At 47.4% G+C, this 14,776-nt stretch overlaps 1 protein-coding gene across 6 annotated transcripts in view; it reads left to right on the top strand.

The window, feature by feature from the left end:
- ANTKMT (adenine nucleotide translocase lysine methyltransferase) overlaps nucleotides 1-14,776 on the top strand; it is a 603,385-nt gene that overhangs the window by 179,917 nt on the left and 408,692 nt on the right. For all 6 annotated transcript variants that reach the window (XM_069647010.1, XM_069647009.1, XM_069647007.1 and 3 more), the window contains exon 3: nucleotides 14,103-14,207. In XM_069647010.1, the coding sequence (XP_069503111.1) occupies nucleotides 14,103-14,207 (105 nt within the window). The remainder of the gene's footprint in view (nucleotides 1-14,102; nucleotides 14,208-14,776) is intronic.

The following is a 14,776-nucleotide window of genomic DNA, read 5'->3' as shown; positions in this document are numbered from 1 at the left end:
CATCAAGCTCCTCTCCGAAGAGGAAATAATCCACCCCAGCAAAGCTAATGGAGAGATCCAATAAGTCAAGGGCAGAGAAGGTCGCCGTGCAGCCCAAGCAGGCTCAACCGGCACAGTTGAAGTCTTCGTCGATGACTCCGTTGACGGTTACCACTAGCACGGCAGCTGAGGGTGGCTCCCGCGGCGCAGAAAGTGTCCCTGCCCCCATGGCGAGACACCGCTGCAGAAGCCTTGGCGAAGGCTGCAAGCACCCCAGAAGGTGTTAAGACACCGACCCAGGTCCCGGCGCAGGCCCCCCAGGAGGGAATAAAAGGAGGGGGTGGGCGAGTAGGCCCGAAACAGTCCTCCCAGGTCGCCGCTCAAACAATGGAGGGTTCGTTCACGGACAACGAGGTTCAAGAGTCCATGCATACGGTCCACGAGGACGATGACGGCACAGGCCCTAGTTTTCCTCCTCTACCGTCTCAGCTGAGGGCCATTTCCTTGGACATTTTATCATCTCTCCACATCTTGGTGTCAGAGGTACAGATGAGGATGCCCCTGGCACCGGTACATGCAGCATCCCAGGTCCCAGACCAACCGCCAAAGAAAAAGAGAAAGTGTCATTTGATACTCCCATATCAACCTCCTCCGCCACGTCGGGCCCAAACACCCCCAGCTGACCCTGATACGGTTACGAGGACGGATACAGCCACAACTACAGATGAGCATGAAGACTTCGTCCCGGCAGACAATGAATTGCCTCATTTGGATGCTCCTCATATGGTTTCCCCACCAGACGAGGTGGGATCGTTCCACTCCATGATAGACAGGGCATCCACGCTCTTCCTTTTGGTACCAGAGGAAACCAAGAAGGAGGGCTTTTTGTAGCAAAGGTTAGAGGCCAAAAGGAAGACTATCATGGCAGTGCCCTTTCTGGACAATATTTGGGAAGAGGGCCTGGCCCTTATGAAGAACACTTGCACAGCTTCAGCCAAGAGGGACAGGCTGGAGAAGAAGTATAGGTTGCCCGACTCCACACCCAAGTGCCTGAGATTCCAGCCATTGCCGGACTTGGTGGTGTCAGCTGCTGCGAGAAAACGGTCGGCTAACCAGTCTTCATCATGTCAGTCCCTCCAGACAGCAAAGGGAAAAGGATGGATACCATGGGTAAGAAAGGGATTTACAAGGTGGCATCCACAATAAAGATGGCCAACGCCCTGGTGATCCAAGCTAGGTACGACAGGGAATTGTGGTACAAGTTAGGACCGGTTCTGGAGTTCCTCCCTGACGATAAGAAGATGGAAGCCCTCGCACTCTTCCAGGAAGGAGAACTGGCATCCAATCATGTGATCACGGTGGCAGTGGACGTCGCTGACACAGGGTTCTGTTACATGGGCAAAAGTGTCTGCCTTCATCGTCAGGGATGGACGAAGGCCAATAACTTCCATCACGAGGTCCAGCCGAAGGTACTGGGCATGCCCTTCGACAGGGAAAATCTGTTTGGGAAGGCCGTCGACAAGTCCCTCCAAGCTATCAAGATGGATACGGAGATGGCCCATTTCCTCAACACGCTCCAGGAGCACCTCTCGTCTTCTTTTCGCTGCCCCAGGGGAAAATCGAGCAGGTCATAAAAAGGTTTCTCAACGTCTTACGGACAGCCTTCCTGGTCCTCAATGCAAGAAGACTACAGAGGCCGCTCCCAGGCCTATGGTAGCGCTGGACAGCGTCACCGTCGCCCGCACGGCAGGACGCCGGCACCCAAGCAAGCCGGAACCGGCCAAGACATTGGGTCCCCACTCGTGCACCCCAGTGGGAGGCCGGCTGACGAGGTTCGTCAGTGAGTGGAGAAAGATCACCACCGACAGCCAAGTTGGAAATGGCTCAGGAAGCACGTGTGCACGGGGGTTAGGCCCTCCTGCACAACAAGTGCAATTTCGCCCATCGGGACAGAGGGGAGGTCTTGTGAGACGGGATTGGAGGGGAGGCTGGGGAGGGAGCAACGCAGACCTCGAGGGTCGAATGGAATGGGAAATGAAGCACTACATAATTTTAAAAGTGCCAAGGGCACTACAGAAATGTAACGCTTACCTGAAGCCAAGTTGGAAAATGGCTCAGGAAGCGTGTGCATAGGGATTAGGCCCTCCTGCACAACAAGGTGCAATTTCACCAATCGGGGCCGAGGGGAGGGTTTGGGAGGTGGGCTTGGAGGGGGGGCTGGGGAGGGAGCAGTGCAGACCTCGAGGGTCGAATGGAATGGGAAATGAAGTGCTACATAATTTTAAAAGTGCCAAGGGCACTACAGAAACGTAACGCTTACCTGAAGCCAAGTTGGAAAATGGCTCAGGAAGCACGTGTGCAAGGGGGTTAGGCCCTCCTGCATTACAAGTGCAATTTCACCAATCGGGGACAGGGGGAGGGCTTGAGAGGCGGGATTGCTGGGGTGGGAACAGCGCTGACCTTGAGGGTCGGATGGAATGGGAAATGAAGCGCTACATAATTTTAAAAGTGCCAAGGGCACTACAGAAACGTAACGCTTACCTGAAGCCAAGTTGGAAAATGGCTCAGGAAGCACGTGTGCATCGGGTTTGGGCGCTTCTGCACAACAAGTGCAATTTCACCAATCGGGGCCGGGGAGGGGAGCAGTGTCCATTTGAATGAAATCGATTTGTTTTGTCAACATTTAGTGATTCCACGTTGTGAATACGTTATGTTGAAAGGGGAGTCTGTGACTAGAACACATGAAAATGACACAGAAAGCAATGCTTTTGCAGGACATGCAGTGCAATTGAGTGAGAGGAATGCAGGTGTGCAGCATTTGAATGTGCAATTTTTGGGCTATGTGAAGTGGGCTGTCCTGTTTTGGTTTGAGAAAGACAGGGATGGAGTAATGCATCATGACGCATGGTTAGATAGGCATGGTTAGACGGATACACTAGAACTGATATTGTAGACACCGAGAAACTAGCATTGATGTCTTTTGAGAGACATGGGGAGTTTAGAACTAGCTATGTGCACTGAAATACAGAGAGAGAAAATGCTGTTTTGTTTTTGGCTTTGAATGCATCTGAAACTGATGAGAAAACTGATGCTTGCACTTTTGTTTTCTTTGCATGAAATCTGGAGAGACACCTTGACCAGAACGAGAATTGCTGACAGAGAGACCTTGCAGATCACCAGATTGCATCGCATGAATTGACCAGACCAGATTGACCACACCTTGTGATGAGACATTGGTACTGACATCTACGTTTTGCAGAAGTACTTCTGGGGAATGCCGACCGACCAAGTTGAGGCCTTAGGGTGTGGCTTTGTCTATGGCTTTGCTCTGAGAAGGTACCCAGAAAACCTGCTTGCTATCCAATTTCCTGGCATGACAACTAAAGCCATGGAAAGTGAAGATCGCGACTGACTGTAGAGATAATACACCTTGCAGCATTCTGTGCCAAGAGAGAGAAAGAGCAGTAAAAGATGTTCAGCAAAAGGAGAGAAATCAATCGTTTGTGGGCTGTTTTGTAATATGCAGCGAGAAGAGAATCCATTTGGAATGCCTTACCTTGTGAACCAGAACCAGACACACAAGTTTGGGACTGAGGAGAAAGAGAGAAATACAGGAATGAGCAGGAAGACACGCTCTGAAAGCATTTGAATTCCTGGTGCTAACCACGTTTGAAAAGCAGTGAATTTCTTATTCTCTTGAGTGAAAGAGAGAGAGCATTGATCTGACACCTTTGTGCTTTGAAATCTGCACTTGCATCCAACGTTGGCTGGTCCCTCACGAGAAGAGCAGGGACTCGCATGGCATGAACTGGAATACTGGCATGGCATGGCAACAACTGGCAACAGCAGTACCTGGGAAGGAAGGAGAGAATTTGAATCTGGAGTTTGGCCTATGTGAAGGGCCTATCTGAAATTGCATGGAATTGCTAGAGGAGAGTGGCATCTGCATTGTTTTGCAAACACTCTGAATGAGTGCCACGTGAATGATACATCGGTATCAAAAGAGGATAGACTCGGGAAAGCTTGAGAATCTGAACTTATTGGCATCAACGAAGGAAACTTGCAGCAGTGAGCAGGGATTGCTCTGAAGAAAAGATCTGTCACCTGTTGTGAGAAGAGCTTGCAGCAGTGAGGCTCTGGAATTTGTCACTGAAATTGTCCGTTTGCAGGACACACACACTTGAGTTCCGTTTGCAGCTGGAACTACTTTTTGCTTTGGGCTCTGCTTTGATGCCCATACACATGTTTGCTGAACACATACATATGCTCGTTGTGACACATTTGTGACACATTTGTGACACATTTGTGAACACTCGCTTTGTTGACACACTGTGTTGACATTCCTTGGCTGAGATATTTGCATTAGAAGTGGATTTGTACTGACCTGTAATGTTGCACCGATGTGAGGACACACATACATTCTGTTGGGCAACAACTGATTTGATCCTAGACTGACATGAGTGAACCTGGAAATAGCTTGGACTGGAAATGTAACTCAATTGGCCTGCATGACCAATACACTGATATGTATGCACTGACACATGAAATTAATGCTTTTGACTATTTGATCTGTGAAAGTGATATTGTCAGTTTTGTGTTTGACACATTGAAAATGGAAAACAACTGAATCCACAGTACATATCCATTGATTCTATGCATTGCATTTTCGTTTTGAATAACCTGCTTGTAGACACACTTTCAAGCTTTTGGCTTTTGAATTTTGACTTGACTTTTTGCTATGCCAGCAGGTTCCACTTTAGAAGTCTCTTAACTTCCTCCCAAAGATTTGCGAACAACAGGGTCAAGACTTTATCAACTCTTCTTCTTATTGCTGGCGCTTTGTCAGGACTTTTTATATCTTGACTATTTGGCGAGATTACTCCCCAACAGTTCTTGGTCCTTTGGTATCTTTCACATATGTTGGGTTTCCCACTGTGATAAGGAAGTTCACTCCAGAGGCACTCTTGAGATTTATAGTTTCTCATGTTACCAGTGTGGCAAGGGAGATCACTCCTGAGGGATACTTGACTCTTGGTTCTCTGGGTATCACTACTGTGATGAGTGAGATCACTCCAGAGTAATATTTTATACATGGTTCTCTGGGTATGACTACTGTGATGAGGGAGGTCACTCCTGAGGAATATTTGACTCTTGGTTCTCTGGTATCACTACTGCCATGAAGGAGATCCCTGTGAGAGATATTTGACTCTGCAGGCTCCCCGGACCCCACTTGACTTTCCCGCAACTCCTGTTACCTCTATCTTCACTGGGGAGTGCTACCGGGTGTTCCTGGGGTCTCATGTTGTTGTTGGTTGTGCACGTGTTCAGCACACATTCCTGCTTTCCTTCTCTCTGGTTTGTGTGGCTCCACAGAGCCGGTGCTGCAGCAGTCTCTGTGTGTTTTATGGACCACATGGTGCACCTCATAGAGGTCACTCCACCCCTGGATTGTTCCTGCTTCTGCAGCGAGTTGGGTTTACTCTTACTCGAGTAGTTCCTTTCAGCTTCTCCTTCTGAGACCGACTTTTCTCTCGATGTTTCTGGCAGCGCACGTTTGAATTTCCTGCGCCCTGCATGACGGGCACCACTTGTTACGCTCACCTGGTATCCACAGGGACGCCACCCAGCCGGGTTACTCGCTGGTATGCTTCTCAGCTTTGCCCTGGTGTGGTCTGCGGAGAAGGTTCTGCCTGAAAATACAGGAGGACTGTGTTCAAGACTGACCGACTGGGGTAAGTATCCTCCCTCCACCCCGTATGATTTCAGTCCCTCTGGCGCCCTCTCCTCACCTTGTGGTAGAATTAGGCGTGCTCTCCATCCTACCTTCTTTGCAGGGGTGCGCTGTCTTGCATGGGCGAGTGCGGTCCAGTTACTTCACTGACGCGGGCCCATTTGATATTGTTCAGGTAGGTCTTATTGCTGTTCTTTAGTTTTGTTGCTATCCTGCATGCCTTTCTTTGTCTAAAATGTCTCTTTTTTCTCCCTTAGGTATGCGGAGCCGCAGCGCGGCGAACTGGCTTGGTTGAGCCCCGCTGGTAAATGATGGCGCATTAAGAGCGCTATGATGCGGTAAGTAAGCGCTATGTGCAGCGCTGCAAAGTCTTGCCTTTGCTAACCTGTGTTTTCCTTCCTTGTAGGTCGCAGTGTTCTTCAGCGTGAGTGGAATGTCCGGAGTGGTGCCAGCCGAGAGGTGACCAGCCAGTTAAGCCTTTTGAGCAGTTTGTAACTTGCAAATGTCTCTACTGCTTTCTTTAATGTTGCCTCTATCTTACTCTTTCAGGTCGTTCTGTCCGGGAGGCGTGCAGATTCAAAGAAGTTGTTCTCAGTAGCTGCGAGTGTTTAAAGATGAAGACTGCAGGTAAGATGCTGCTGCTGATGTTGTCCTTTTGTCTCCTTGCAGGTTCTGCTTCTCCGAGGTTCGAGGCAATAGCTGGACACGGTGAGCGTCACGTTGCAAGCTGCAAAGTAACGCAAAGCGTGTTGTCTTGCTCGGGTGAGGTTTAAATAGCCCCAACACAATAGTCAAGGTAAAGTAGTCCTTAGGCTACCACAGGCCAAAACACTAGACCGCATAGCTTGGTTCTCAGGAAGCAATCAATAAAGTAGTTCCCAAGCACATTGTTTTTTCATGGTGTATGAGCCTGGCGCCAAGGTGCCAGGACTGGCCCCATGAGGGCTTTTGAAGAGGATCCCAGGCTCTAGAGGCCCGAGTCCTGACTCCACCTGGCCAATGCGTTTGCCAGAGGGTGTTTTGGGCAGGGGTCGTGACAGCACTCCCCCCTAAGGCCCTTCCCATGGTGTTCCTTCTGTCTGGCCCAGGTTTGGTTGGGAAGTTCCGATGGAATTTCCTGATTAGACGTGGTGCGTAGATATTCTCACTGGGCTCCCAGGATCTATCTTGTGGTCCAAATCCTTTCCAATCGACAAGATAATATAGCTTGGTCCTAGAGTATTTAGAGTCCAAGATATCTTTGACTTTGAATTCTGGTTCTCTGTCAACAAGTATGGGCTTAGGTGGTGTCCCAATCCGTGTGCCGGGTTGCATTAGTTTCTGGACGGACACATGGAATACCGGGTGGATGTGTAGATCAGGTGGTAAATCCAGTTTCACGGCTGCTGGGTTAATAATTGCCTTAATGGTATAGGGTCCTAAGAATCTGGGATGAAAGGTCCGGGTTCCCTTGATGGGTACGAATTTAGCGGCTAACCAAACTTTGTCTCCTACTTGATAATCAGGGGCCTTTTTCCGGTGTTGGTCGGCAAATCTCTTTTGTTTTTCTTTGGCATGAATAAGGTGTTCCTTTGCACTTTTGAAAGCCTGAGTAATGGTTGTGTGTAGAGTCTTTACCGCTGGCATTTCCAAGCTGGATGGAAGGTCTAGTTCAGAGGTACGTGGATGTCTGCCATAAAGGGTATAGAAGGGCGTTTGTCCCATGCTTGAATGCAAAGAATTGTTATATGCATATTCGGCTATCCATAGTAGGTCTTTCCAATTCCTTTGTTCGTGGTGCAGCATGCACCGTAAATATTGCTTGAGTGTCTGATTGGTTCTCTCGGTTTGGCCGTCCGTTTGGGGATGGTGACTGGTAGATAGCCAAATGTCGATCTGCGCCATTGCACAACATTTTTTCCAGAAGTTTGAAACAAACTGGCTGCCTTGATCAGAGACCAGAACCGAAGGGAAGCCATGTAGCTTAACAACGCCCTCCAGAAAAACTTTTGCTAAAGTCGCTGCGTCTGGGAGGCCTTTGAGAGGAATAAAATGGGCCATCTTCGAGAATAAGTCCACAACTACAAGAATGGCGTTGAACCCTTGGCTTGGAGGTAGATCAGTGATGAAGTCAAGGGAAAGAGTATGCCATGGAACTGGATGAATGTCCAATGGTTGTAGGAGATGTTTTTTGTTTCTGTGATTTATTTTGTGCGCAGACACCGCAGGACTGAATATACTGAATGATTTCCTTACGCCAGGTAGGCCACCAAAAGTTCTCTTTCACCTTAGCTAGGGTTTTGGCGATCCCAGGATGCCCTTCGATCAGTGAATCATGATAGTTTTAAATAATATGCTGTTGTAATTCCTTCTTGTGTACATATAGGCGATCCCTAAAAAAGGGTAGATGGTCCTTGATTGTATATTGTTCTCCTTGAGTTTTCCATGCGAGGTAGGCATCAGAATTCATTGTCCGTTGGATTTCTTTTCGTAGTTCTGCTTGTGTTAAGGCTGTCGTGATACCCAAGAGTTTGTCTTCAGGTATAAAAGGTACTGGGTCTGGAGTTGTATAAACTATTTCATCTATGCCCATGCGAGATAAGGCATTCGCCTTTCCGTTTCTGAGTCCTGGTCGAAATGTGATTACATAATCATATTCGGCGAAGAAAAGGGCCCACCCTAATTGGCGCGAGGACTGGGCCTTGGCTGTTTTGAGATAATGCAGGTTTCGGTGGTCTGTGATGACTGTAATGGTGTGTCTGGCCCCCAGAAGGTAGTACCTCCAGGGTTTAAAGGCAGAATTTGATAGCCAGGAGTTCCTTGTCCCTGATGGCATAATAAATCTCTTCGACCAGAAGGCCACACGATGTAGCTGGCCGGTTTCCGGGTCTTTCTGTGAAAGGACAGCCCCCATTGCGAGACTGGACGTATCAGTTTCAACGCCATAAGGGAGGTCTGGACGAGGATGTCGCAGGATTGGGGCAGAGGTAAACCTTTGTTTAAGTTCCTGAAAGGCTTCTTCTGCTTCTTCGGTCCAAGCAAACTTTTTATTGTTTTTTCATAATAGTACTGTGATTGGGTGCACAACCTGAGAGAAGTCTGGGATGGACCGGCGATAGAAATTCGCAAAGCCCAGCATGCTTTGTACCCCTTTCAGAGACGTTGGTGAAGGCCATTTCAGAATGGCATCTACCTTGTGCATGTCTATTCTGATGCCTCCTGAAGTAAGGATAAAACTAAGAAATTCTATTTCGGTGACGTGAAAAAAGCATTTTTCAAGCTTTGCGAACAAGCGATGTTGACGGAGCTTGGGGAGGACTGAACGAACGTGCCTGACATGATCTTGTTCCGAGGCTGAGTATACTAAGATGTCGTCTATGTGCACTAAGGCGCACACATCAATTAACTCCCTTAAGACGTCATTCATGAAATACTGGAATGCCGCAGGAGCATTGCATAACCTGAAGGGCATGACTTGATATTCAAGCAAGCCGTACTTAGTACGGAAGGCGGTTTTCCATTCATCTCCTTTTCTGACTCGGACCAGGAGGTATGCTCCTCGAAGGTCCAATTTGGTATAATCTGGGCATCTTTAACTTGGTCTAGCATCTCAGGTTAAGTGGCAAGGGGTAGCAGTTCTTCACGGTGATCTGGTTCAATGCGCGGTAGTCAATACAGGTTCTCAAGTCTCCTTCCTTTTTCGGTACGAAGAACAAAGGACTGGCTGCGGGGGACTTTGAAGGACGGATAAATCCGTTTGCAAGGTACTGGTCTAAATAGGATTTCAAATGAAGGTTTTCTGGTTCTGTGAGAGCGTAGATCCTGCCGCAAGGGATTTGTGCTCCAGGAACAAGCTCTATCTGACAGTCATAGGGCCTGTGCGAAGGCAATGTATTGGCTTGTTCCTTTCGGAAAACATCCTGGAAATCATGGTATTCACTTGGCAAGGTATTAGTTGCTCCCAGGGTTGATACTGTCGCTCCAGGAGTCATGGGGATACAGACGTCGGGTTTCTACTCTTGGTAATAGCAGGCAGGGGAGCAGTCACCAGGGAAGGTTAATTTTCGTGCCCGCCAATCTATCAAAGGGTTGTGAGCAACCAACCATGGCATCCCTAGTATTAGCCTGAACTGAGGTGCCTTGATGAGATTGAATGAAATAGACTCCCGATGTCCGTCCTGGCACAGCAAGGTTACCCTGGCTGTGCACTGGGTTACTGGTCCGGAAGCGATTTCTGTCCCATCCACGGTGGTTACCTTGTCCATAGTTGGCTTAGAGCACAAAGGAAGCCCCATCTCTGCTGCCAGTTCTTGATCAATATAATTTCTAACTGCTCCGCTATAGATGTATGCTTCAATGGCATGCATTCTTGACGACTGTTGGTGGTTAATTAAGATCACTGGTATTGCAAAGTGCGAGGTCAGCAACTCTTTCTTCTCACTCGACAAACTGACCTCTACGTTTGTCGAGCTTGGTAGTTTTCCGATTCCATAGTTTCATCCTTCTCTGTGGCCCTGACTGTTCTTCTTGGGGGTTTTACTGGACAGTCCTTCAGGAAATGTCCTGGTTTCCCACAATACAAACAAAGGTGTTGTTGTCTTCTTTTGTCCCGCTCTTGTTTTGTTAATGGAGGCCGTATCCCTCCAATCTGCATGGGTTCTACAGCATTTTCAGGTACACTGGGTGTGTTTTCCCTTGGTCGAACATACACGGTCCGAGGGTCCGTCTTAGACCGGTCTGCCTTTCGGTCCTGCAACCGGTGGCCTAGCTGCACGACCAGATTTATGAATTCTGCACAGTCTCTGGGTGGATCAACCACCTGGGCTAACGTGGTTCTTTTGTTTTCTGGCCACCTAGCTTTGGCAGCCAGTATTAGGTCTCTCTTTGGGGTGCATTAGTCTCCTCTCTGGCAGAATGAACTTCAGCACAAAGCTCTCCTAGTAATTGGGCCAATTGGTCCATTTCTGATATCTCCATGGCGCCCAGGTGGATTTGTTATGTTAGGCTTTGCGTTCTGTTACGCTCAGCTGGTATCCACAGGGACGCCACCCAGCCGGGTTACTCGCTGGTATGCTTCTCAGCTTTGCCCTGATGTGGTCTGCGGGGAAGATTCTGCCTGAAAATACAGGAGGACTGTGTTCAAGACTGACCGACTGGGGTAAGTATCCTCCCTCCATCCATGTATGATTTCAGTCACTCTGGCGCCCTCTCCTCACCTTGTGGTAGAATTAGGCGTGCTCTCCGTCCTGCCTTTGCAGGGGCGCGTTGTCTTTCATGGGCGAATTACTTCACTGACGCCGGCCCGTTTGATATTGTTCAGGTAGGTCTTATTGCTGTTCTTTAGTTTTGTTGCTATCCTGCATGCCTTTCTTTGTTTAAAATGTCGCTTTTTTCTCCCTTAGGTATGCGGAGCTTCAGCGCGGCGAACTGGCTTGGTTGATCCCCACTGGTAAATGATGGCGCATTATGAGTGCTATGATAGGTCGCAGTGTTCTTCAGTGTGAGTGGAATGTCCGGAGTGGTGCCAACCGAGAGGTGACCAGCCAGGTAAGCCTTTTGAGCAGTTCGTAACTTGCAAATGTCTCTACTGCTTTCTTTAATGTTGCCTCTATCTTACTCTTTCAGGTCGTTCTGTCTGGGAGGCGTGCAGATTCGAGGAAGCTGTTCTCAGTAGCTGCGAGTGTTTAAAGATGAAGACTAGGGTTGGTTGATTATTGATCTGAAGTATTTGTGATGCTTTTAATATTCTGTGAATTTCGTTTTTTCTGTTTAATGTGAAGACTGCAGGTAAGATGCTGCTGCTAATGATGTTCCTTTTGTCTCCTTGCAGGTTCTGCTTCTCCGAGGTTTGAGGGAATAGCTGGACACGGTGAGCATCACGTTGCAAGCTGCAAAGTAACGCGAAGCGTGTTGTCTTGCTCAGGTGTGGTTTAAATAGCCCCAACAAAATAGTCCAGGTAAAGTAGTCCCTAGGCTACCACACCCAAAACACTAGACCGCATAGCTTGGTTCTCAGGAACCAAGCTATGTGGATGCCTCCATGTTGGCGGACAATCAATAAAGTAGTTTCCAAGCACATTGTTTTTTCATGGTGTATGAGCCTGGAGCCATAAGCGCCAGGACTGGCCCAATGAGGGCTTTTGAAGAGGATGCCAGGCTCTAGAGGGCTGAGTCCTGACTCCACCTGGCCAATGGGTTTGTCAGAGGGGGGTTTGGGCGAGGGTCGTGGCACCACTTTCCTCACTGCTCTTCCTGCCCCTGAATACACTTAGTCCTTCCTTTGTCTTTACTTTATATTACTTGGCCCGCACCAGCGTAGCCTCAATGTTTGCCAACAATGCCTTCCAAGTTATCTTCATACCTCCTAGTGGCCACCTCCTCACAATTCTTTGGTAATCCTTTCTACTGTTGTTTGTATTTATTTGTATTTATTAGGTTTATATAGCGCTTTACACCAAAGCGCTTTACAAGAAACAACAAGAATACATTAGAATAAAATGGAAGCATTATTGTACAAGATGAGACAAACCATCAAAAGCAATATATAGAACAGTTTTCAGAAGGATGTAAAGCGAAACTGAACTGGGGAAGAGTAAGAGGGAATCAAGGTTAAGAGGAAGGGGAATGCAGAAGATGAGCTTTCAAGGAAGAACGGAAGGAGGTGTAAGAGGAAATGGAGCGGATAGAGAGAGGTAGAGTGTTCCAGTGTAGAGGGCAAGGAGCTGAAAGGAACGGAAATGAGAATGGGCACAGGGGGAAGGAGGAACAGTAAGTAGGAAGAGATCAGCAGATCTGAGGGGGCGAGTGGGAGCATAGAACGAGAGGAGAGAGGAAAGGTGGGGGGAAAGATCATGAAGAGATTTAAAGACGAGACGTAGGAAGTTAAATTTAAGTTGAGAGTGAAAGGGAAGTCAGCCAATATAAGAAAGCAAAGAGGAAATGGAATCATGAGGAGAGAAAAGGCAAAGGGTACAGATAGCGGAGTGATAGAGGGATTTGAGGAGAGTCAGGGGAGAGGCAGGGAGGCCAAAGAGGAGAGTGGAGCAATAGAAAAGATGAAACAATTAGGGAAGAGATTAAGAGTTTAGTGGCATGGAAGGTAAGGGAGGAGCAGATTTTACGAACATTGAAGAGGTGGAAGCGACAAGCACGAGAGGTAAGGGAAATGTGGTGGGTAAAGGAGAGGGAGGAGTCGAAGTGAAGGCCAAGATTGCAAGTGGAGGAAGAGATGGGAAGATAAGAAGGGGGGAAAGAGAATAAATGGAGTGCGAGAGGGAGGGGGAAGAGTGTTGGAAGGAAAGAATAAGACTTCAGTCTTATCAGTATTGAGGGAGAGAAAGTGTGATGACATCTAATAGCTGAAAGACAGGAAGAGAGATTAAGGTGGATGTCACTGTGTTTCTTTGGTTCTTCTTCATCTCAGTCCTATCTGGTCTTCCAGATGTGATAGTAGAGACTTCACAACAACACACAGTAGTAGTTTAAGGTTGGGAGGGAGAAGGAGTCAATAGGGCCATGGCTTCTAGGAACAAGGCTTTAGGGAGGTCTTTCGCAGGATAGGAGTCCTTATCTTCATGAGGGAGTCTCTCCTTATGAGGTCCTCCTACCTTTACCGCCCCGAGGGGTACTTTTTGGTAGCAGCCTCACCTCTCCAGCCTCTTAGGGAAGGACTCCCCTGTGGGGAGAAGTGACGAGATTCTGTGAATCGTCACAGCACATATAGTTTGGCAGTCATGTGCGACGTTGTTTGAGAACTCCTTGTTGAGTACATTGGGCTTTTCCCAGTAGATTATCCCTGAAGAGGTTCTCCGTAAAAGGTGTGGTGAAGGAACAAAACATGTTGGGAGGATATTTCGAGAGCGTTGATATGGAAATTAACACATTTAATAAGCTGTTGAGACAAAGGAAAGTGCAGTAACCATACTGTTTAGGTACCTACACTATAGTAAAATTGTTTAACAGTGTGATCAAATTGTGTATGTGGTAGGATAAGGATTCATGGGACTGTAGATGTCTGTAAACTGTATTAGATTACTGTTCTTAAGGGAAATATATAAGATTTTAAAAAGTAATGTAGATGTACTTTTTCCTGTACATTGCTTTTCTGTCAAAATGCATTATGAATGACACTGTTGCACTAGCAGTTTAATGTTAAAATAAATTATATGTGATAACTTTGCTCTAGAATTTTAAAGAATACAATCTGTCTGTAAACACATTTTCGTGTTAGTTCACAGGATCGTGTTTATATAAATGAATGTCCTATAAAGGATAGCATAGCTGTTCTACTAGTGTGTCGAGGTATGAATTGGTCTTCTACAAGTTTGTAAGATATGTTAGTGCCTGTTGAGGGGCATGTGAGGTTCTGTTTGTTGGTTTAGATTGCTAACATTTCTGATTTTCTCACTTCAAGGTTCCTTATATGCCAGCAAGTTCCGGGCAGGTGAAGAATGTAATGGCCCTGCTTCATGGCCGCTCCGGCAAGATGGTGGATTTAGGCTCTGGTGACGGCAGAATTGTAAGAGACGGCCCCCTATCCAGGCGGTTAACAACCCACCAATAACATCTGGAATGACATGTGTGTATCATATATGGTTAACATCGGTGTAATCTAGAAAAAAAATACTGACTGGTGCTTGGCGAATGACGGGGGTGGTGGAGGGGAGGCCGTACAGATGCGGATTTGGTTACTAAGATAACAGAGTCTGCGTGGTTTGTTTGTAGATCAACAAACTGTACTCATATCAGACAATCTCATGTACATTAAAAATCTGACTTAAAATTAGGCATCTTATATATCTAGATACCTACAGTAACAAAGCTATAGATGAGTAAGCCTGATGAGGCATGTGCATATGTTGTGGATGGTCAAAAATGGCTGTTGTACTGTCTGATCTGTTTTCTAGCTCTCCGGCTCTCCAGACTTCTGAAACAATCACATGCCTAGAGCAGGGATGGATATAAAATGTGCTTACAATGCAACCTTGTGGCTGTAAACAGGATATAGTGCGGCCAGCTTTATAACAAAAGCCAAAGGAGACAAGTCACTGCAGAGCATCTCCTCTAAAAGTCCAATTAAAGCATGTG

The sequence above is a fragment of the Ambystoma mexicanum genome, chromosome 2q (assembly GCF_040938575.1).
Source record: "Ambystoma mexicanum isolate Mex_15411 chromosome 2q, UKY_AmexF1_1, whole genome shotgun sequence".
NCBI lineage: Eukaryota > Metazoa > Chordata > Amphibia > Caudata > Ambystomatidae > Ambystoma > Ambystoma mexicanum.
The sequence above is the reverse complement of the archived record's forward strand: the minus strand, read 5'-3'. Positions and strand labels throughout refer to the sequence as shown.